At 38.4% G+C, this 21,731-nt stretch overlaps 1 protein-coding gene across 4 annotated transcripts in view; it reads left to right on the plus strand.

Moving 5' to 3' along the window:
• Positions 1–21,731, plus strand: part of TRHDE (thyrotropin releasing hormone degrading enzyme) — a 204,799-nt gene that overhangs the window by 148,327 nt on the left and 34,741 nt on the right. For all 4 annotated transcript variants that reach the window (XM_083820162.1, XM_083820163.1, XM_083820164.1 and 1 more), the window contains exons 10-12: positions 6,921–7,009; positions 15,137–15,270; positions 15,369–15,424. In XM_083820162.1, the coding sequence (XP_083676288.1) occupies positions 6,921–7,009; positions 15,137–15,270; positions 15,369–15,424 (279 nt within the window). The remainder of the gene's footprint in view (positions 1–6,920; positions 7,010–15,136; positions 15,271–15,368; positions 15,425–21,731) is intronic.

Here is a 21,731-nt window from a genome sequence, read left to right on the forward strand (position 1 = left end):
CAGGTTTTCTGTAAACAATTTATCTTTGAACCATCCATTTTCTTAGTATTCAAAGTCCACTGAAAACTGAGGCCTTCTTTTGCATTGCTAGCAGGAAGAGCAATAGTCTTGGCAAGTAGAAGAAATGAGAGATTTCTACTCTCTTTTTACTGTCCTCATTTAGTGTCCGAACTTCACGCTATCCTTTAGTTAGATCACAAGTTACCAACTCAGCACTGCTCACCCAAGCATCTTGTCTTTGTGTACATGAAACCTGAGCATTCTCCATTCTGGAGGGCTGAGAACAGGAAACTAATGCCAAGGTGACCTTGCTCCTCTTTTCCTCAGCTTCAGCCACTCTGGATGTACCACTTCTTTCTTTAACTGAAGTGACAAGGTAAGCATTTTGGATATTAAGATCTGGTGGTTAAAACAAGGAGAGAGGAGTCTTAACAGGGCAGTTTTACTCTTGGATTTTCTTTTTAACCTTTTTACTCCTAAATTATTTTTATGCCTTGCTTTATCTCTGTGTCAAATTGCTTTAATCATATCCTTCAGCCTTAGATCTTTATGTTCTCAAAATACTTTACAAAGATTAGTAAGTGGTGCAGATGAGCAAGAAATGGATTCCCATCCCACAGAAATTTTCAGCATATCAAAACATTTCCCTGTGCTGATCAGGACAAAAAATGAAGCAAAAATTGGGGAAAAAATGGTTTAGAGAATTCATTTCAATTCTGTCATTTCAGTATCTTACATTTCAGTTTCAATTTAACTTGCCCCTTTAATTAACTTGTATTTCAAGCCAAGATTCATTTTGAATCAGCAAACTGGAAGCTTTTATTTAAAATAGTAATTATAACATGTTTCAGCAGTGTCTAAAACTATGCTGAAGCCTTCTATTTCTCTTGAAATGCTTAGTTTCAAAAATTTTGCTGTTTTCAGTTAAAAATGTAAAAATTTCTTTTGGAAAACTCCTATTTACTTATGAAAGGTGTAGTTATCAACACTGAGCAGATGGAGAGGCCAGTTCAGTTATGTGTGCAGGTAACTGATGCCGTTGGAGGTGCCCTGAGATATTTTGTTTGATGTTCTGCTGCCACTACATGGGCAGGGCCATCCATACGTGCTGTGCCATATCTCACAGCCCCTGGAAAATGTCTCAAGTACCCCTCAGAAGTTCATCTGATGCCACAACTGAATTTAGTCCAGAGAAACTAAGTCACAGCAAAGTGATGGCTGAGATTTCATAAGTGCCAGCTGGTGGGAGATACATTATTTCTGCTTTACCAACCTAAGATAATTTGGACAACTCAAAATTCTGTTTCTCAGCCTAGTAAAGCATTGGAAGGTACATAGAGCTTTTGGTGTTCAGCTTTTGGTGTTGGAGTCTACAACTTCCTCACGAGGGGGAGTGGAGAGGCAGGTGACCCATTTTCCAGAATCACCAGTGATAGGACCCATGGGAACAGTGTTAAGCTGACGCAGGGGAAGTTTAGGCTGGACATCAGGAAGAGGTTCTTCACCGAGAGGGTGGTCGCACACTGGAACAGGCTCCTCAGTGAAGTAGTCACTGCACCAAGCCTGTCTGAATTGAAGAAGAGTTTGGACTGTGCACTTAGTCACATGGTCTAAAATTTTGAGCACACCTGTGCGGTGACAGGAGTTGGACTTGACGATCCTTATGGGTCCCTTAAGATTAAAGATTAAGATTAAAGAAATATCCCTCAATGCTGGCTGACGATGATAAAATGACAGATCAAGCTTAATGTTGGTAAATGTACAGATGATGCACATGGGGAAAACAGTCCTAACTTAGATGCTTAATGATGGGTTCTGAAGAAACTATTCTCTCTCAGGAAGGAAATCTGGAAGTTGTGGTAGGCACCGTCAAGCAAGTAAATAAAACTGTAGTAATTACTAGGAAATAAGTGTATAAGTAGCATAAAAGAGACAAGAATTACACCACACTGATACAATCCGTTGTAGACGTGCCTTCAAAACACTGAGGGCAGGTCTGGCTTTCTAAACTGGAAAAGAGTATAATAGACAGAAAAAATAAAGAGGCGGTCAACAAAAAGGACTAAGTATAGGTGCTATATATAGAACAGCAGGATAGACTGAGTCTTTAACCCAGAAAAAGAGACGGCTTTAGGGAAATACAATAGAGGTCTGTAAAAGCCCGAGGAGAGAGGGATGTGGTTGTTCACTTCCTCTTCCATTCAAAAAGCAGGTTGGTTAAATTCTACTGTAGTATTTTAGCCACATACAAAGTTCTGTCACTTTACATGAAGCAATCATATTACTTGTATATTCTGAATATTGAGCAGATTTCTTCATTGTTCTTTGAGCATTGTTCTTCATTGTTCTTTGAGTTCTTGTCATTACTAGGAACAGCTGAACTTCCTTGTTTAGCTTTGAGTCCAGGGAATTCAGGGGAAATGTCACTGCAAAAATGCATTGTTCACTACAGGCAGTGGGTGGAAGCAAGTTACTAGGAAGATTAATCTTGAAAATGTATGGGCTTACATCCCAGCAAAAATGTTCATTAATGTGAATAAGTAGTTGAAGAGGTGTACAAAATATGGAACTCCAGGAACCTTGCCTTTTCTTCTTTAATGATCTGAGATCTTTGTTTCGTCAGCAGAAAAAAACTCTCCTTTTTCGACTTTTCATAGCTCTTTACAAAGAAGGAAATGAATTGTTTGACCGAAAATCCAAAGTTTCTACAACATAACTGTTCATCACAGACGGTCACAAATATGTTCATTTTCCGAGTGAGATAAAGTACCTCAATACTGCCTATGTAGTCATAATGTAAGGCTTAAGACAAAAAAAAAATCTATGTAATCTGAGCAGAGCATAATTAGCTAGCTTCTGATATTACACGCACCTTGGCAGCTGCAAGATTGGATTACTATATCAAACAAGTCACTCTGAATTATTCTGTTCGCTGAATGGAAATACTAGCACATTTTGGTATTATACATTGATGTGATGCTACCAAACATACAAAAGGCAGTAATACATTCTGTTTAATTGTGGATGTTATCCTACATCAACCTTTATACTACCTTTCAACAGCATCCTCCTCTCCTACAACTCTTTGTCTATAACAGAACAGTATTATGTACAACACAGTTTGTATTTACCGTATCTATTCTAATTTTAAATGTCCCTCTCCTCATCCTCAGAGGTGGATCCTTAATTTCCTGAAATAGTCCTGAACTTCTCAGAATTTAGGTGGTCTGCCATGGGTTCCCTGTTAAGGTGGTCGAGTTTGTATCCAGAGGGACATAATATGCTGATGCCTCCGAGGCTCTGCAGCATCTCAGGCAGATTGGACGCAGCTTCTTATTTACACTACACCCAGGGGCTGAGTGTGCTGCCTTAACAGGCATTCAATTCTTGCAGACATACTTTTGAGTATAGGGGGACCACATGGTTTCTTCCAGTCCCACTGACTCAAGACTAAGAATCTCTTCACTGGAATTGGTTTGTCAGATCAGGCAGCAGATAGCCAGATGGAACAGTGTTCTTTTTTCCCCTGGTCAGACATATACAGAGAGCACCCTGGTGGTACTTCCAGAATGTAAAAGAATAATCAAAAGATGTTTACTAGTTCCAGACGAAACAGGAGGAGAAAAGGCAAGTGGGCCTCTTCTCTCTTTCATCTTTAAAGTAGAAAAGTGCAAATAGAAATCTGCAAAAAGGTTTGCTTCTTCCTAGTCATATCTGGAGAACATAGTCCATGAAGATCATTCAAAGATGGTGTATAGAAGTCATCCTAACAAAAGGGCTTGGCAGGTGAGCCAGATACGTCTCTGTCACATAAATAAAAAAGCAATGGCTTCTTCTGTAACAGCAGTAGAAGTTTCACTGAGAATGAAAGTGATTGGAAGGTGAAAACAGGTAAACATGCAGAGCACAACATTAAAAGTAGGAAAAATTGATTTTTGGAGATGTTCTTTGAAAGGAAACCTGTGTTTCATCTGGTAAAGCAATAACCAAGATGAAATGTGGAGGTTCTGGAGAATGCCAGGAACATTAGCAGGTCTCAAATGTTATGAAAGTTAAATCTACTAACACTAATCTTCCTAACCAAATCATACATGTTTTCTGAGGATGTGTAGTTTGTGTGACTCCTGTTCTGTAGCAAAATCACTTTTCAGAGAAGGATCTTATTTCCATGGGAGTTACCTTAATTGGAAGTGACATATTAATATGAGGTAATACAATATTCTTTTCCATACAGAGATTGCAGTGTATAAAATCCATCTTTTTATGAAGTTCCTTCTCAAAATGATGAGTGTCCATGTATATGATCATACACATGTATCTGTATATGTTTATATATGTTTAAATCAGCAATGTAGGCAACTCAGTATCTTTTATTTTGTAGTATAAATTTTTCAGTAGGCGTTGATCTCAAGAGTCATAAAAATACCATGCCAATACAGTTCTTCCAATTTTTTCATAAACCAAAGTTCCTTTCAAATATGTACTAACTTTGTGCTTAATTTTGCCACATTTTTCTCAATCATCATCTATCTTTTTCATTTTGGAGAGCTGACTGTTTAGAATTGAGTGTGCTTTTAAAGATAGTATATTGCCTAGAAGTATTTTTGAACAGACTCTTCTTATACTGGTAGGTGTCTAGTAAAGTATAAGCTACTTAAGAGAGTAGTGAATATTCTCTGGTGCCTCAATTTGCAGCATCTCCTGACAGCCCTCACTTGTTGAACCCTGAAGTTATTGCCACTGTAACAGGAGTAGCAGAGCAGAATATGCGTTTTCACCTCATTAGTGTAGCTCACAGTCCAGAATATTAGTTGGGGTAACAATGAAGCTAACTTTATGTGAGGACCCCAGAATGAGAACTGGAGAAGCAAATACATCAGTGGACATCCTCTTCTGCTGGTGGTGCTATGGAAGGTGGTAACCTCCAGCACAAGGAATGGGAAGGCAGTAGCATCTTCAGATGCTGCAGCTTAATTATCCAAAAAGTGTCTGCCAGAGCATGTGCTTATCTGAAGTGTGTCTTTGGTGCATCAGTGTATCTATTAATTTTCCTAGTGTGTCATGATACCAGTCAGTATTCAGACAATCCAAAGTCACATGGGACTTTTTTCTTCTCCCATATGGCAATAAATGCCATGTTTTCTTTCCAATGTCACTCATAGCTCTTTCAGCTGTGCAGTTTTCCAAATATCTCCCCCTCTCTGCTGAATCACTGCTGCGTGGAAAACTGTTTCTCAACATGTACAGTCCAGTTTTGTGTGCTGCAAAAGCCTGTGCTTGAGGAGTCAGGTATCAGGGTGCAGCAAGGGGTGGCTGTTTGTGAAGGGCTCTTTGCCAGGACCCCTGCATGGCAGCAGCAAAGGCCCAGGGGTGGCAGCCAGGCTCAGCCCAGAGTCCAGATCCCCAGGCAAGTCCACAGTGATGAGGCCAGGCTGGGATGCCACACTGACCCTGAGCCTTGGCAGCCAAACCTCCCAGAGCAGGGCTGCTCTCAGGGCATGTACATTGAGCGTGCAGAATTGCCCATGTGTGGAAGTATTTGTTGGATTTGGACTTTGAAATAATAGAAGCAAATAATCCTTATCTTATTGATGAAATCTGTGAGAGAACAGAAATTGCTGTAGTAGTTTACTGTTTCTGAATCCGCACAGAGAGCGTTCTGGGGTGCGTGTTGCATGATGCGTGTGATTTCCAGTGCCGAACAACAGATGTGCTCCCAGGCACAACCCTTGCAAGCCAACATACGCTGGCTCTGGTTATGGCACATTTGGTAGTGTTCACAGTTCACTGGAGCAGGCTTCTGAATAAGCAGAAGTGAGCAAACTTAATTTTTTTGGGTATCATAGGCTAGTTCTGCAATGCTGCGTACTGGCAAGGGAGAAGCTGATGTAGATGTCAAGAACTTGCCCCCACTCATCCTTGTGCCATTTTGATTACGTCAGTCTAAAATGATATACTTATTTGGTATCTAAGTGATTGTGTACAGTGATATTTGAGCTGGGACCATTCTCTTGCCATGCTGCCTTGCTTAAAGCACATGTGCTCCCCAAAGGGACCACCTGTACCATAACGGGGTGCTTCCCCTAGGTGTGCAGAATGAGATGGCAGGCCTGTGAGGGAGGTGTTTATTCTTTCACCAGCTAGTGAAATGGTATTCTGGGGAGTTGAGGAGTAGAGATAATGATGAAGGCACACAAGAGTTCCTCCTTTCCATCTGCTCTAAGAGATTGACTTCATACAGTCGATTTCTGTTTGTTGAGATAAAAATGTTGTAAAAATCTTAGGAAAATTATAACATTTATTCCAAATGAGAAACAATTTGTGATACTCTAGAAGAACGTTGTGGTCTGATTATACTAGCTTATCTCCAAATCCACATGTAGCACATTTTGTCCAGTTTGCAAAACATATCAATGATAAAAAATGTTGCAAAAAAGTGGAGAATCCATCCCATTCACTTTGGTTTTATAAAACAGCAGCTATGAAAGCCTGTCATAGCTTTTTAAGAAGTTGCTAAAAGTGTGTGTTATTTTTAAACTTTGGAGTCCCTATAAATCAAAGCATGTTTTACCTGGAGGTTCTCTCTTTCTAAGTAAACATACTGAATGCTCTTTCTGTGGGAAATCATTATTTCCTCTTCTGTGAAGTATTTTGTTAAATTAGGAAAACCTTGCAAAAAGTCCTCATATGACGATAGTGTGTGAAAAATGTAAAATATCTTTTTTTTTTAGATTAATTACTTTTTCTTTGTTTTACTGCTAATAGCAAATGCATTTCAAAATCGAAATAACTTGTTAGAATCCACATCTTTATGCTGCTACTGAAATTGTGTTTTGATTTCTTTGACATGATCCCTGATTGCTGTGAGAAGAATCAGTTCAGTATTTTTGTTCTTAGATTCCCCCTCCTTTGTCTTGCAGCTACTTGTGGCAGATTCCATTAACAATTGCAGTAGGAAATACGAGCCACATCTCATCAGAGGCAATTATATGGGTGTCTAACAAATCAGGTAAAAATAAACTTTCCTCCCAGTGGAATCTTATAAAGCATACTTGTGTTTTCCTCAACTGTTTCTTTGGAATTGATCCTAGATAATTGTTTAGTTGCTCTGCACCCAGTGTTAGCTACTTGAAATGAATTACAAAAGGAAGGGTCGGGAAGGGAGGGAGGAGGAATGAAGGATAAGCAGCAAGCAAGAAGATTTATAATTATCACAGACATTACAGTATAATGAAAAGCTTTTACATAGAAATGTGTACCTAAGTGCTAAGTGTTTTGTATTTAGCAACGTATATCAAATTACTGATGAATGTAATTCAATTTATTGATTTATAAAAGTTAAATGTAATATTTTTGTAGCAAAGCATCTGATGAGTATGACTTAGTAAATGCAAATTATTTATAATTCTGGCATTTTGTAATTCCAATCCACAATCTAAACCAGGGCTAAGAAATGTTTACTGCCATTTAAAAGTTTTCTTATTGATCTGTCAAAGTATTAGTTATCCCTATTAGATAAGCAGATACTGGACTTTGAAATTTTATTATTCTGCTTACCACTTATTCTCTCCCTTCTCAATTCTTACATGATCATAAGAGCTATTGTCCTGAGAACAGCTAGGGCTGGATACCAGTGTTTTTTTTAAAAAAGGAATCTCAACATAGAAATTTCATGAAATATTTCCCTATTTCCTTAGCAGTTCATGCAACATCAGCTGACAGTTTTGGACTGGAATTGAAGTGGATGAGGAAAAAAATGTGGAGACTTAAATAAAATGAATATAAGGATGGGAAAAGAAGGTGCCATGCATCCCCTTGACACATGGGCTGTAGCGGCAGAAGTGACCCCTTCTTGTAAAATTTAAGGGGTGTAGAGATTCCCCCCTGACAGAAATTTAACTGGAGAGAGGAATGAGTCAAACCTGTCTGTGTCTGTGTTTTTCCATTTTTTTTCTCTTTTGTAAGTCACCAAAAGGTAATAGTTTGATAGAGCTTAGCAAAGAGCAGAAGCAGAAATGATTGGTATAAGATCAGTGGAAATCTGAGTAAATGAACTTTCTAGTACTTGAAGGTACCTGTTCCTTCATCCTGATCATTTGCAGCCCATCGGAATGTAGGATGTTTTATGCTGCTCCCATGTTGTGATGGTCTAAAAATGTGCCTGGCACCAGGGTGCTTTTCATACCTGGAAAACATACCCTAGTCAGAGCACACTAAGATGCTGTCTCACTTTGCAGAAGTGATATTGCATTGGCCATACTTTTTAATATTAACACCTCAGGAATACTTGAAAACCTCTTTGAGCTTTCACAGTCTGCCTTAATGACCTGCTCCACTCTTGTCCTTTAGGGCTTGATTGAACTCTCATTGAAGTTAACAGAAAGATTCCCATTGACTTCAGAGAGAGTTGATCTCAACTCATCTCATCTCATTAGGTTGTACATGTGTGCCTCCTTCCCTTCACTCCTGCCTTGAAAGTTCAGTATATCACTATTATCTGCACAGTTGCTTCCTCATTGCCTTTTACTTGCAGAGCATTGTGGAGGAACAAGACCATAAAACCACTACCCACTCTTTTAAGATCTGCTACACCTATTGGAATGCCTTCAAAAATCAGCGAATTAATGATGGCCAGTGTGAGCAATGATTTTGGGGTTACTGTTATGTAGAAATTAAAGAGGAACCTTTCTGAATCATGAGTTTCCTGTGTAGAGAATCAATGCCACTGTGATCTATTGTCATTATCTTTGTTCTTCCTCATTACTTTCTCAATCACTCACTTGCTATGTCTCGTTAAAATGAGACTGTAAACTTATGAGTACATCAAGGATGCTCTCTTGCTTCTGTTTATTGTTATCTAACTCATTTGGATAATTCCTCAGCATACAAAAATCGGTAAGAAAAGCCCTAGATTTGCTTAATATCTGATTCATTGTGTATGCTGTTATGTACTGGGGCTGCTGTAGATGTTTCTGTGATAGTTCTAGAGATTTCTGCAGCTTGTATGTTAGTTTCCAGGAGATCTGAAAGGGACTCTGAGACTGGAAAGGGCAGTTTCCAGGACTGATTTGTGTGGGCAGGAAGAATCATGAAGAGTTCCTGTTGTGACAAGGACACATGCTTCAGTGTTGTCTCAGGGAGTAGTCAGAGAACAGCTCTGTAAGCTGGAGATGAAACAAACTATACCTGAGGATGTTTGGAAAATTGGAATCAATTACATTGCTCTTCAAGTGAGAGAAATTGAATGCAGATACTCAAATCAAATTTATCTGACTTTCTTCAAGATTCAGAATTGTAAGAGAAATGAAAAGATACCTGAACAGTGAAGGCTCAAGTCACTTAGCTTAGGCATTGTGGAAATTATTAGTGTGACGAACTTCTGCTCTGTCATAGATCCAGGGCTGGTTTCTGTTTCTTCTAGATAAGTGGCCTCTTTTATGGTCTCTGTAATGATGAATGAACACAATGTCCCCAGTGTTTTGGATCAGCCTCAAACCAATAGCAGGTAAATAGTCAAGGATCTGCTTTGATCTTAGTCCACCCCTACAAGACAGCTGCTCTGCAAGGCTTCTGCAGAGAAGTTGGTGACTGCTGTTGTCTAAGAGTACTAAGTATGGAAGCACAGTCCTACCCATCACATTTCTACAGATCCAGGAGAAGCATAGACAGTGGCCTTAACCTCAAGTGAAGAGGTTTAGCTGCTATCTGTTTCAAATAGGTGAGCAAAGCTGTGGAAAAAAGCATATTTGCTGTTCCCTGGTCATGAGTGTGCTGGCACTCAGGCTCCAGGTAGGAAATATGATCCAGAAGATGCTGCTAAACTGACTGAAGCAGTTTTACAGTCTGCCTTACTGCCACTTCCATCCTCACCTCCTCTACCTTGACTGATTTGTTTTGTCCCGGAGAAGTACGCCTCTGATGGAACTCTCTGCCTCTGGTAAAGTGGATCATTTAGACTCCTCTTAGTATCTGCACAGGATTGCCAGGAGATGGGGAAAATAAAGTTCAGCAGGGCAATTGCCTTCCAATTAGCAAAACTCAATTTACTGTATCATGCCACCTCCAACTAGATAATCTCTGTTTTAGCTGTAAGCCCCTTAGTCTGGTTTTCCTCCATGGTGCTACAAAGAAGACACGCTGCTTCCAAGATGGGGTTTGATGACTGTCCATAGGGTAATAGAGTAGTGTAAAAATAATACTTTATTTGTTTATTTGTTTAATCATTTTATGCTGAGAGTTGGACAGCTGCTGAACTTGACCTGCATTATTTCCACACTCCCTTGTTTTTTCTTTCAAAAATGGGAGGAAGGGAAGTGACGTGAGGTAAAAGAAATTAATAGGTCCTGTTTTATAACTTCAGCCAGCCATGATCAGGAGCAGGGATACAAGATCTACAATCTTGGCACAATTTTGGTAGGGTGAGGCAAAATTACTCCTTTTATCCCAGCAGCTGAGCAAAAATCCTAACAGGAAAATGCTATTTACACTTGTGTAATGTCACCTTAGATGTTAGCTGTTCCACCATATAGGAATGCTAAGGAATGGAAGGATACTCTGAGGAAAGACTAAGTGTATCAGAACATGATCATATTTGCTGATATGATAAATTTACTGTAGTGTTCACAATACCAAAACATTTTTTCAACATGGAGCTAAGGCAACTGGGCACATGAGATGGAAATAGTTTTTCCTTCTGGTTTGCCTTCTCCCTGTATGAGAAGATATTGGAAAAAGTTTTGCAGTATTTAGCTAAAACCAGTATCTTTTCACAAAATAATATGACTGTGATGAAATTCCTCATGGAACATTTTCTTGGTTCTCTTGCTGCTCTTGGCATGAAATTGTGTTCGTCTCATGCAGTTCTTTTTACAGGAAAATGGAGTCAGTTCTACCAACAGTGATTCCACCAGCATAAACCAATTTCCCAGTGTGCTAGGGGTTGCGTAAAATGAAAAGTTAAACGAAAATAACAACTGTGAGTCTGAACACTTGAAGTGGTAGTAGAACTGTCTGTAGCCCACGCTTTTGTCAGCACTGGAATAGTTTCTTGCAGAGGGTTGCCCTTCACCCAGACCTGCCTTGCAAGGTGGTCATGTTGCTGTGTGGAGGAGCAAGCTTCCATCATTCCTGCAGGTTTTGATGGAGTGGAAGTTGCAGGAGAGCTGTGAGAGCTCAAACTTCAAGCCACTTGCAGTTAGCACCAGCTGGAGGATTGTCTCACACTTCTAGAGCAGAGAAAATGAGAACCAGACCCTGACTGTTTTTTTTTTTTTTTATTTCAAAACAAGTGTTGTAAAAATTAACCATTTCCTCCTAAATGTTTTCTATATTTATGTGGCAAAACTGGGAGTTTCAGAACAGTGTTAATTTCTGAGGTATCCAAGCAAAACATGACCATGGAAAAACCCTTTTTGATGGAAGAAGATTTAAAAAAAAACACCCTTTAATCTCAAATGCAACTGTGTATATATTTTAGAGTGAATTTTAAAAGGTGAATCAGAACCATCAAAGGTAGATTTCTTCCCAAATGAAATCTTTATTGTTGTTTAGAAAGTCGTGAATGGTTTAATATAGGGTTTGACACTGAATGACTACCTTTTCCCTAACTATAATACTTTAAATGGGAAACTAATAAATGTGTTTGTGATAAGTAGAGAAATTGCACAGGTGTATAGAAATTTTCAGAGCTATAATCACCAAGAGAAATAATTTCTTTTATAAGAAGGCATGAGGATCGACAGATTCAAACATAAAATTCCAGTAAATTATAGAGAACTACATGGAGCACATGCATCTAACAGTCCCTTAAAATAACCACCTGCTTATATGAGCTGGAAAGGCATGAATGATTCCTGTCCTCTATTTCAGGAGAAGGTCAACACATGAATGGTCTTATCGAAAAATAATAGCATGGGGTCATGGTTGGATTTAAACTGACCAAAACAGCCATAGTGCCATCAGGCTTTGAAATGATACTGTTCTCTCTTAAAGCAGTATGTAGTGGAGGAGTTCCACAGCTGTTATTTATAAGATAGGCTATTTTAAAGTTTTCATATTTGACTGGCAAGTATCATCCAGTACTGTATTAAAACATAAGTAATTTCCTCACTGCAGAGATCAAAAAAATACAAATAGTCAAACGAGAAAAAGTTATGTGTACTTGTTTCTTTTATTAGATCTGGTCTTGAAAATTTCTATTTAATGTATTTTTTTTTCCCCAGATATTTTTTAATGTGTGCTCATAGCCCATTTGGTAGGTTTTTAGTTGTTGTAGAGGTGCAACGATTAATCTGATATAAGTAGCTACGTTCAGCTATGGTGGCATTTAAGAGCTAGTTTGCAGAAGAAATAACATAAGCAGAAAGCAGTGCTACATTAACACAGCAGGTTCTGCTGTGTACAAGCAGTCTCTTCCTGACCCCACAAAACTCCTGAAGACCCAGGGAAATTCTAAAAGTTGTTGTTTCCCTCCACAGCCTCTCCTAGTTACAGAAGTGGATATTTTTTCTGTTGCTTTTAAGAAATCCAAGAGATTGATTCAGAGTATAGCTGAGATTTAGCAGTGACAGGCTGTATTCACAGCACCACGCTGAGTAAATTAAATAGGATAGAGTAGATCTAGATGCAAATTCTTTCTCCTCTCCCTGTTTTACAGCAGGTATTTGAACTCAAGCCCTTCTAAGAAAGTGCTTTTAGCACTATGGTGTAAGTTGTTAACGATTTTTTACAGTATGTCTGAAAAACACGTTTTTCTTTGAATAAGATAATTGAATGTACACAGGAATCAGATTTGATTCTTCTCTGTGTAGGCTGGACATGAGCAACTGGTGATTCAGCTTTCAGGGCCAGTGAAAAAACTATTTAAACAGAGAAACAACCTCAGTAGAACAGTCTAACAGAAGTTGCTTAGGACTGAGAGGCAGCCCACTGTTTAACAAACCTCCGTGGAAGGAAGGACGTTCGGTGTTAAAATTATGTTCCAAATCAAGTTGTGGGAATGCTGGAAATCAGGATTCTGCAGGGCTACAGACTAAATTCTGAGCTGGAGAGACATCTGTTTGGATGTAGGTGTCCTTGTACTTCTGGAAGGCTGAGATTAGCCACAGCCTGGCATATCTCCTTAATGAGCTGGTCCAGGTCCTCATCCAGGTCCTCATACAGTTTGATCGCCTTGTACCTTTCACTTTTAACTACCTATGTCTCTCCACCTAACACTTTGCTTACCTTTTTCAAGGCTGGGAATCAGGCAGAGTTGTAGGACTTAGTTCTGTTTCTTTTCTTTTCTTTTCTTTTCTTTTCTTTTCTTTTCTTTTCTTTTCTTTTCTTTTCTTTTCTTTTCTTTTCTTTTCTTTTCTTTTCTTTTCTTTTCTTTTCTTTTCTTTTCTTTTCTTTTCTCTTCTCTTCTCTTCTCTTCTCTTCTCTTCTCTTCTCTTCTCTTCTCTTCTCTTCTCTTCTCTTCTCTTCTCTTCTCTTCTCTTCTCTTCTCTTCTCTTCTCTTCTCTTCTCTTCTCTTCTCTTCTCTTCTCTTTCTTTCTTTCTTTTCTCTTTTTTCTCTTTTTTCTCTTTTTTTCTTTTTTTTTCTTTTTTCCACAGTCCTATTTCTGCATATAAAGGACATGTCAGTACTTAATCAAAGATAACTAATACAGTGGTCTGTATGTTTTTTTATCAATCATTTACATAATTAGTCTTAGTCGGTGCAAGTCAATTAGACAAACCCTAAAAGAACGGTAAAAATTTAATCGAATAGCCAACAACTGAGTTATTTTAGGCTTAATATTTCTAAGAAGGGAACTTTTAAGAGATTTTAATGATGTCAGAGCTACCTAGGTGAGAAGACGACTTTCTTTTTTAATCCTTCAGCTTTTTATCTGAATTCATGTGCATAAAGCAGCTCTATGACTTTAAAGATAAACACATAATTAGGTGTTTTTAGGATTGTATCTCACTGCTTTTCGTATTCTTTGCACCTTAAGACTGCAGTTATTTCTGTGTTTGCTAGAGATATTTAGTCAAGGGAGAAGCATAACTTTTATCTATAGTTCTAGTCATCTATTATTTCCTCAGAAATTACTTTTTTACAAGAAAGGCTGTAAACAAATCCATTTCTCTAGTAAGTCTAGGAACTAGATGGTGTATGTGAATTGTTAAGACCATATTGTTAACTTGTTTTTTTCCATTTGTTACTTTCAAAGAATTCAAGCATACCAAACAATTTCCTGTTGGAATTACATTTAAAACAAATATGGCATATTTCTTTTTTATTTTTAAAATACATGAGGAGCATAAATATGTCAAGAGCATAAACACTGGTTTTACTATAGTAGAAAAAACATTGCTGAATTTTTAGAGTTCTCTCTCATAATCAGTTATGTCAGAATAATTTGCTAAATTGAAGGATTATTCAAGAAACATATAAGCCTGATGCTTCATTCTATGATGATTCTTCCCATAGTGAAAAAAGCATGTGCTGTGTGTTCCAGGTGTTTTTGTTGTTGGAATCCCTACTTCTGTGAATAGTGATGGACTGGCTGACTTCTAGCTTGTACAAATACTGGAATAAATTCATACTTTCAGCCCCTAAGTGCTTACGTAAAAAGAGGGGAAAGAGGAAAAATGGGTTAGTTGATACAAGGTTAATAGGTATAGTTCTAGAGGAGAGCAGTGGTTAGTAGCTTGTAACTCTATAACTGGAAATACTTTAATTTAAAATCCAGTAACAGAAGCTTTATTGACTACATGCAGAAACACTTAAGATTATTTATTTATTTATTTATTTTGAATCACAGGTTCAGTTTTCTTTCTGTAGCAAATCCGTTGAATAATAGAATTGTACTTTGATAAAGCTGCTGTAGCAGGGCCAGCGTCAGGGTACCAGACTTAAACGGGCACTTGGATAAATGCTATTAGCTGCAAAAAGACCCTTGGAGTTCTTTGTGGATAAAAGGTCTCAGTAGAAGCCTCAGCTGGTGTTTCTACATAAAACAGATAAAGAAAAATATTAATTAACCCCACTGCTTTTGTTAGTCTTTGAATCAATTTTACTACCTTTCTGCAGAAAGAATTTAACAAATATGTTTTTAGAATTTTTAAATTCAAAACCAAGTCCCATTCCTATGTTGTTCTTTGTCTCCAGAACACCACAGAATTCCTGCTTTGGAAGAGGCAAGTTGGTTGCTGGGGAACATCAACCAGACTGGCTACTTTAGAGTTAATTATGATGTTAGGAATTGGAGGCTGCTAATTAATCAACTAACAAGGAACCATGAGGTAAGTTCCTCTTCTTAGCCCTAAAATCAGCTTTTATATGTGAACGTTCACTATTTCATCACCCTAAATGATTCCATTTTTCTGGTTGCTCCTCATAGGTTATCTCTGTCAGTAATCGAGCAGGCTTGATCGATGATGCATTCAATCTAGCCAGGTATGTTTGCCTGAAGATAATTTATCTTCAAATACATTATTGCAACAACTCATACAATCATTAGCTCAGCAGCTGAGTGCATTTTGAAGTTAAATATGTTTTAAACACACTTTAGTTCTCTTCCCTTGCCTTTTTTTGTATGGTGCATAAACATGGTCTGTAGCACACTCTTGATCAATAATTGCCATAGGGTATTTCCGAGTCTAGAGAGGTCTGATCAATTTTGCAGCAAGTTCAATTTAACACTTTGGAGGTAAATAATCTTTTTCCACTTTCTTTAATGAACAAGGAATGGTTTTTTTCCTTCTGTTTCTCCCTAAAGCACCCATTCTCTCCTCCTCCCCCTCCAGCCCAACCCCTCCCCCCCCCCCCGCTTTTTTTTCTAAGCATGCCTTGTGCTGTATTTTATTTGTGATGGAAGGCACCTTCAAGCTTCAGGAATTTTTTTTGCCCTGACTTATGCTGTTATATCATTTTTCCAATATCCTTCTTTTCTTGTAGTCTGCTGGAACAGACTCTTTTTCCACATGACGTTTTTCACACAGAATGTAAAGTCAGAGTTCTGTTGACCATTTCTGGAATTTATACAGCTTTTTGTGTTTTATTATGACCAGAGTTATGTAATTAACATGTATAGTGCTGGTTAGGTAATGCCTTCTTTATGAATTGAGACAATGAAATCGTTCCTGTTTTGAAGTCAATACATCCAATATGTTGGTAGTCAAAGTGAAGAATGAGAAGAAAGTAGTGGAACTTTTCAAATTTTGAGATTGTTGAGGTCCCTGGGAACACTGCATCAGTAAAACACTATGATGTCAAAGGCTGTGTGAAAAGAATTCCTGATGTTACTGGCTTTTCCATTTGCTAACGTATTTATAGGCATATTTGAGCAGGGGCTTGCAAGAATTGGCAGTACTGAGGTACATTTCACTAGAAATGGTCACCAGAGATTTTTTGAGATTCAGGCACAATGTCACGCAGAAATTATGGCTCAGTGATTTTCCAGCTTCACTGCAGTAAAAAACAGTTTTGTGCCCTACCACTCTGTTCCTGCTGCCTGTGCTAGCCTGAATATATGACATAAACTAGTAATTAGCCCTTACTTAATAGCCCAGAGATGTAGTAGAGAAGTAGGTATGACAGGGAGAGGAAGAGCCCCCTTTTGCTTTTTGCACTGCCTTTCACTCTTGCCTTGTATCCTCTTCCCATTGGCAATGTTACAGAGTTATAAATAGGTTATCATTTCAGTGGACCGTGACCCATGTACTCCTTGGCTAGTAGAATACTGCAGAATATTCTGAAATACCTAGACTGTTGGAAGAACTAATACATATTCAGTCGGGTAACAGTCTGTTCCTTTTTTTTTTTTTTTTTTTTTGGCACCTCAGAGATGCTTTATGTCTAATAAAACTGAAATAATTTGCAGTTATGCAAAATCAGTATGTGGCTTTCTTCTTTCTCCATGAACTGAATGCAGTCATATGTGGCTTGACTTTAGAGAAAATCTAGGCATTGAAAAAAGCTGTTTCTTAAGCTGATTCCTGTAGGTAGGTGTTTTTCTTCTGAGTCAGTACTGAGCCACTGCTCTAGGATGTATTCTTCATAAAGCATAAAGGCAAGGTCTTGATTAAAGGCCCAACCTGCCTGGCCAAATTTTTCTACCTAAAAAACACCCAGACGTTAGAATAAGAAACATGTTTTCAAACATAGTTTCCAAAGCAGTTTTATGGATATTGGATCCTGCTGCTTTTTCACAGGTAACTATGCCGGAACACTGAGTTTTTTTGCAAAATTTCATGTTGTAAAAACTTGGCTTTCGTCTATTAATGGTGAACTGCAGTGGATGGCTACTGCATTTGTTACTCATACACCATGGAAAAAAGTAGTTGAGCTAAATATTTACGCTGTAAACCCATTTGTATATGTAGATACTACATAAGCAGAAATATTCTTCTAAAGGGGATGCACAGATAGGTTCCTGCTTCTTTTAAACTTCTGACTCTGGTTAGTAGTACTGTCTTGAATATATGCCTTACAAGCAGGTCTGTGTGTGACAGATTTGGTTGAAGGAGAGATCTAGAGAAGCAGAAAAGCATATTTGCAAATAGATTTATAGTTAGTATTCAAAGAATAGCAATAAGATATGTGGACTTGACTAAAAGTGGTAGATAGGGTATACTGTTATCTTTTTTTTTTTTTTTTTTACTTCATCTATCATCTTTCTAAAGAAATAATAATAATAAAAAAGTAACTATACTTAAGTATAGTTATGTTTAAGATACTCTAATTGGCTGGCTAGCTGTATGGTACCTTTCTAAGAAGTGTTTGGCATTTTTTTTCTTTTCATTTCCTCTCTCCCAGGCAAAGACAGACCAGGAGTAGACCTACTTCTTTCTCTGCTCCTTTACCATGAGCAGTACTAGAGAAGCATTGAGAGTCTGTTAGAAGAGGAGTGTTTTGGGGCAGACCTTGGGAGCAGAGCACCTGAACTTCTGGGTGTATGAAAGTGCATGTGAAAGCTCTTGTGGGGACAAGCCGTGGAGTTGCACGCTGATGTTGCAGTACAGCACAGCAGCTCTGCTGTGACAGATGCACAGCAGCATCCCAAAAACAAGCTCTGAGGGCTATCAAAATGACACAGAACCTTTCAGTTTCCTCAAAAAGTCCATGTTCAAAAGGCCACCATTAGCCTAAAGGCAGCCTAGCTTTCCCCTCTTGGCTGCAAAGCACAGTTCAGAAAATCGCTTCGCTTTTTGTCAGAGCAGTACTACGCTTTGCATGTTACTAGCCTTGTGGATGTAGCGCTGATTCTATCTCATGTCCAAGGCACAGAATGCGTTTCTCCCTCCCAGTATAATGTTACATGGTGGGGAGATTAAAAACAGGCAATTGTCTCTGACTGCTACATGAGAAAAGGTGAGTAACCTTATTGACCAGTCACAGAGGTAGTAATTGGTAGTTTAGACTGACTTCAGAGAAGACTGGCTGTTTTAAAGCATAGTTGTGTCCTCTGATGTGGTCCCTAGTGGTACTGATGGGTTATCATCTTTTCTACCACTATAAACGTACGTGTTGAGGGAGAGAACTGTGGAATACATACTTTTATTTTAACCCCTACATATTATTTTCAGTAATAAAATAATGCATAAATGACTTAAATCCACACTTGTCCTTTTAAAAACAATTTCCAACATAAGCAGTTCTTGCTGCTGTATTAAATAGACTGTATTTCTTCAAAATGCCCCATCCTTCATAGAGATTTCTGAAGTACTCCCTAGTGTGTTGTTCAACTTGATACAGATAATGTCCATTCCACAGCAGAAAGGTTTGACTCAATTCTTCCAGTGTCCTAATATGGTAAGTCTTGATATGATATTCCTATATATTAATGTTAATTGATTTTGTTTCTGAAACAAGTACAGATCTTATTTTTAGTAAAATTTTATAACATTGAGATCTGGAGAAAGCTGAAAGAATATAATTTATTTTGGAGATTTTATTCTTCCAAAATGTTTGCTATCCTTTTATTGTCCAGCATAATGATTTCTCAAAAATAAACATAAATGAATCGTTACCTCCAAGGAATACATTAAGCTCTATAATTTCCTAAACTTTCGCCCATTTTATATGTAAATATATTCCTTCTTCTTTCTTGGTGCATTTTGGTTCCATAAAATTAATCAAGCAGGGTTGAGCAGAATAATAACAATAAAAGAAAGCTGCAGTTTGCCCACTGTGTTTGAATTCTCACAAGCTTGTTTGTTTTTCAGATTTTTAAACATAATTCTGTTCTCAGCTCTAGTACGTGCATACACCCTGCGGATCCAGAGTGCTGTAGCCTTGGCAGTAACATAGCTTATGGAAATACATTCCCAAAATTCTTGAACAAGAACAGAACCTTGGTGCTCTCTCTTCCCTTCTTGAAGATCCTTTATCTATTTAGAATGTTTTGTAAAGGATTTCAGAACAATTTGAAACAAAGTTGATTGTAGTAAATGGGATGTATTGATGGTAGACTGATAAAGAGAAGATGAATGGAACTGTGTATCTCTTCTAAGCTTTAATAAAGGTAGTTCAGAGAGCTCCAAAAAATAGTGTCATAGGAAATAAGAAAGATCCTACAGTTTCTCGAGAGTGTGAATAATGTTGTCAGCTTCTCCCGTCTTTCTCATTCCTTGGGGCAGGGTGTTAGTGAATATGTGAGGTGGAATGCTTCACACTTTACTTTAGGCGTCCCAAAGGTAGACCTATAGATCTGAGCTTGTCTCCTTGCATGGCACTGACAGATAATGGAGACAAATGCACTCCCAACCTCTCAAAGCCACATAACATGGGATAAGATAAATTACCCTCTTGAGGTTAGCAGTCTTGTGTCACCCCTAGTTCTTCCTTACTGGGCTCTAAATCTTCATATTCATCACCACTCATTAAACAGGTTAAATTAATCCAATATTACGTCAAAGAAATACGCCTGGTTTGTATTCAGTGTTAATCAGTATTGAATCAGATGATTAGATGTGATTGTGGATACTTATTTTACTCTCATCTAAAACAGTTATTGCTCGTTCCTGTTCTGGAAGAATCCATCTGTTATGTCTCTTGAACACTAACGTATATCTAATACCCCTTGTTTTTGCCTCTGCCATAGGCACTTACTGTGTTAAGGTGATAGCTGCTTGGTCTGCATGCCAGTTTCTCAGAAACAAGATTTTGATGCAGACATTCTTCCTTGCTGTTGATCATTATCTTGCCTTCTGTTCTACCATTGAAGAGGTGGAGTTCTTTGGATGCTCAGATTTTCATGACAGTTCCCTTTTGAGTCATGGTCCTAATGATGGTGTGGAACATGCCAAGACGAAACCCATTGGATACACATTAACAAAGGCCAAAGATAAAATCTGACAGTAGATTTTGCATATTTCACCGCCGTATTTCTTAACTGGATTCATGAGAAATCATAGAATCATTAAGGTTGGAAAAGATCTTCAAGATCACCTAGTCCAACTGTCCACCTACCACTAATATTGGAATATCGGCTACCATGACCATGTCCCTAAGTACCACATCTACCCTTTCCTTAGACACCCCGGGGATGGTGACTCCACCACTTTCCTGGGCAACCCGTTCCAATGCCTAAATACCCTTTCTGAGAAGAAAATTTTCCTAATATCTGTTCTATAACCTTCCCTGGCACCAAGGTCAGGCTGACAGGCCTGTAGGTGCCCTGGATTCTCCTTACGACCTTTCTTATCGATGGGTGTCACACTAGCAAGTTTCCAGTCATCTGGGACATCTCTGATTGACCAGGACTGTTGATAGAAGGTGGAAAGCAGCTCTGCAATCATGTCTGGCAGCTGAAGTGAAGTGGTGTTCTTAAATATATGTTCTTCTGCTCCAGGGATGCTTCTGTGTCCACATAAGTCTTTGTTGCTTCTTCGTGGCATTCAGTTCTGTGAGCATGCTTTGGAAACCAGAGAATAGGAGAGAAAGTCTGGAATGCAGTGGAAAACATAGCTCAGTATCTCTATGACAGTCACACCAATACATGGTGTGACTGACAGTGACTCGGTCTTTGAGGAAGTGGGTGGGAGGATTAGTAGACCTGAGGGAAGACGGTTCTTACGGGCAGCAAAGGAAACAGCCTGGCCATTTTGCAGTGCTGTCTGTTTCCTATCACAGATTAGGGGAGAGAAGATGCTGTAGTCTACAGATTAAGATTTTTTAAGGACAGCAAAACCTGTCCCTTTAACTTCACAAATACAGAGAGCTACGTCAGAAATAAGCAATGACAAAAGCATACCTTCAGAATTATCTATGAACTAAGCAGCTTCCTTCTTCAGAAGGCTTTCATGAAAGTTCCTCTCTCTCAGAATTTCATTCAGCAGGCCAAAATCAGGAGCCTGGTGCAGGTATGTGATGAGTTATAGTAATTGTTTTCCTTCCTCTAATCAGTTCTTGACTTGCTTCTTTCCAAATTCTGAGTTCTGCTGACTCTAGAAAGCCAAAGTCTGAGGGTAAGGGGAAAGGCAGTGTCAACCTACCTTTTGATACATAAATTCAGATTCTTTCCCTGCTTTTGCTTCAGATTTCTTCCCCTGCACTTAGTAGACTTTTTAATGTCCAGAATGTTCTCTCAGCACCAGTGCATCCCTGAAATGTGTTGTACAATTTGCTTCACTGCTCTTAACTACACAACAGAATCAGATGCAGAAATGATACATAACTCCAATAGCAAGAATTGATTTTTCGCATGCTTACTGTCAAGAGTCACTTTAATTCTTCTTTTATGAACATATGCAAACATAAG

Source organism: Anser anser (genome assembly GCF_964211835.1).
Source record: "Anser anser genome assembly, chromosome: 1".
Classification (NCBI taxonomy): Eukaryota; Metazoa; Chordata; class Aves; order Anseriformes; family Anatidae; genus Anser; species Anser anser.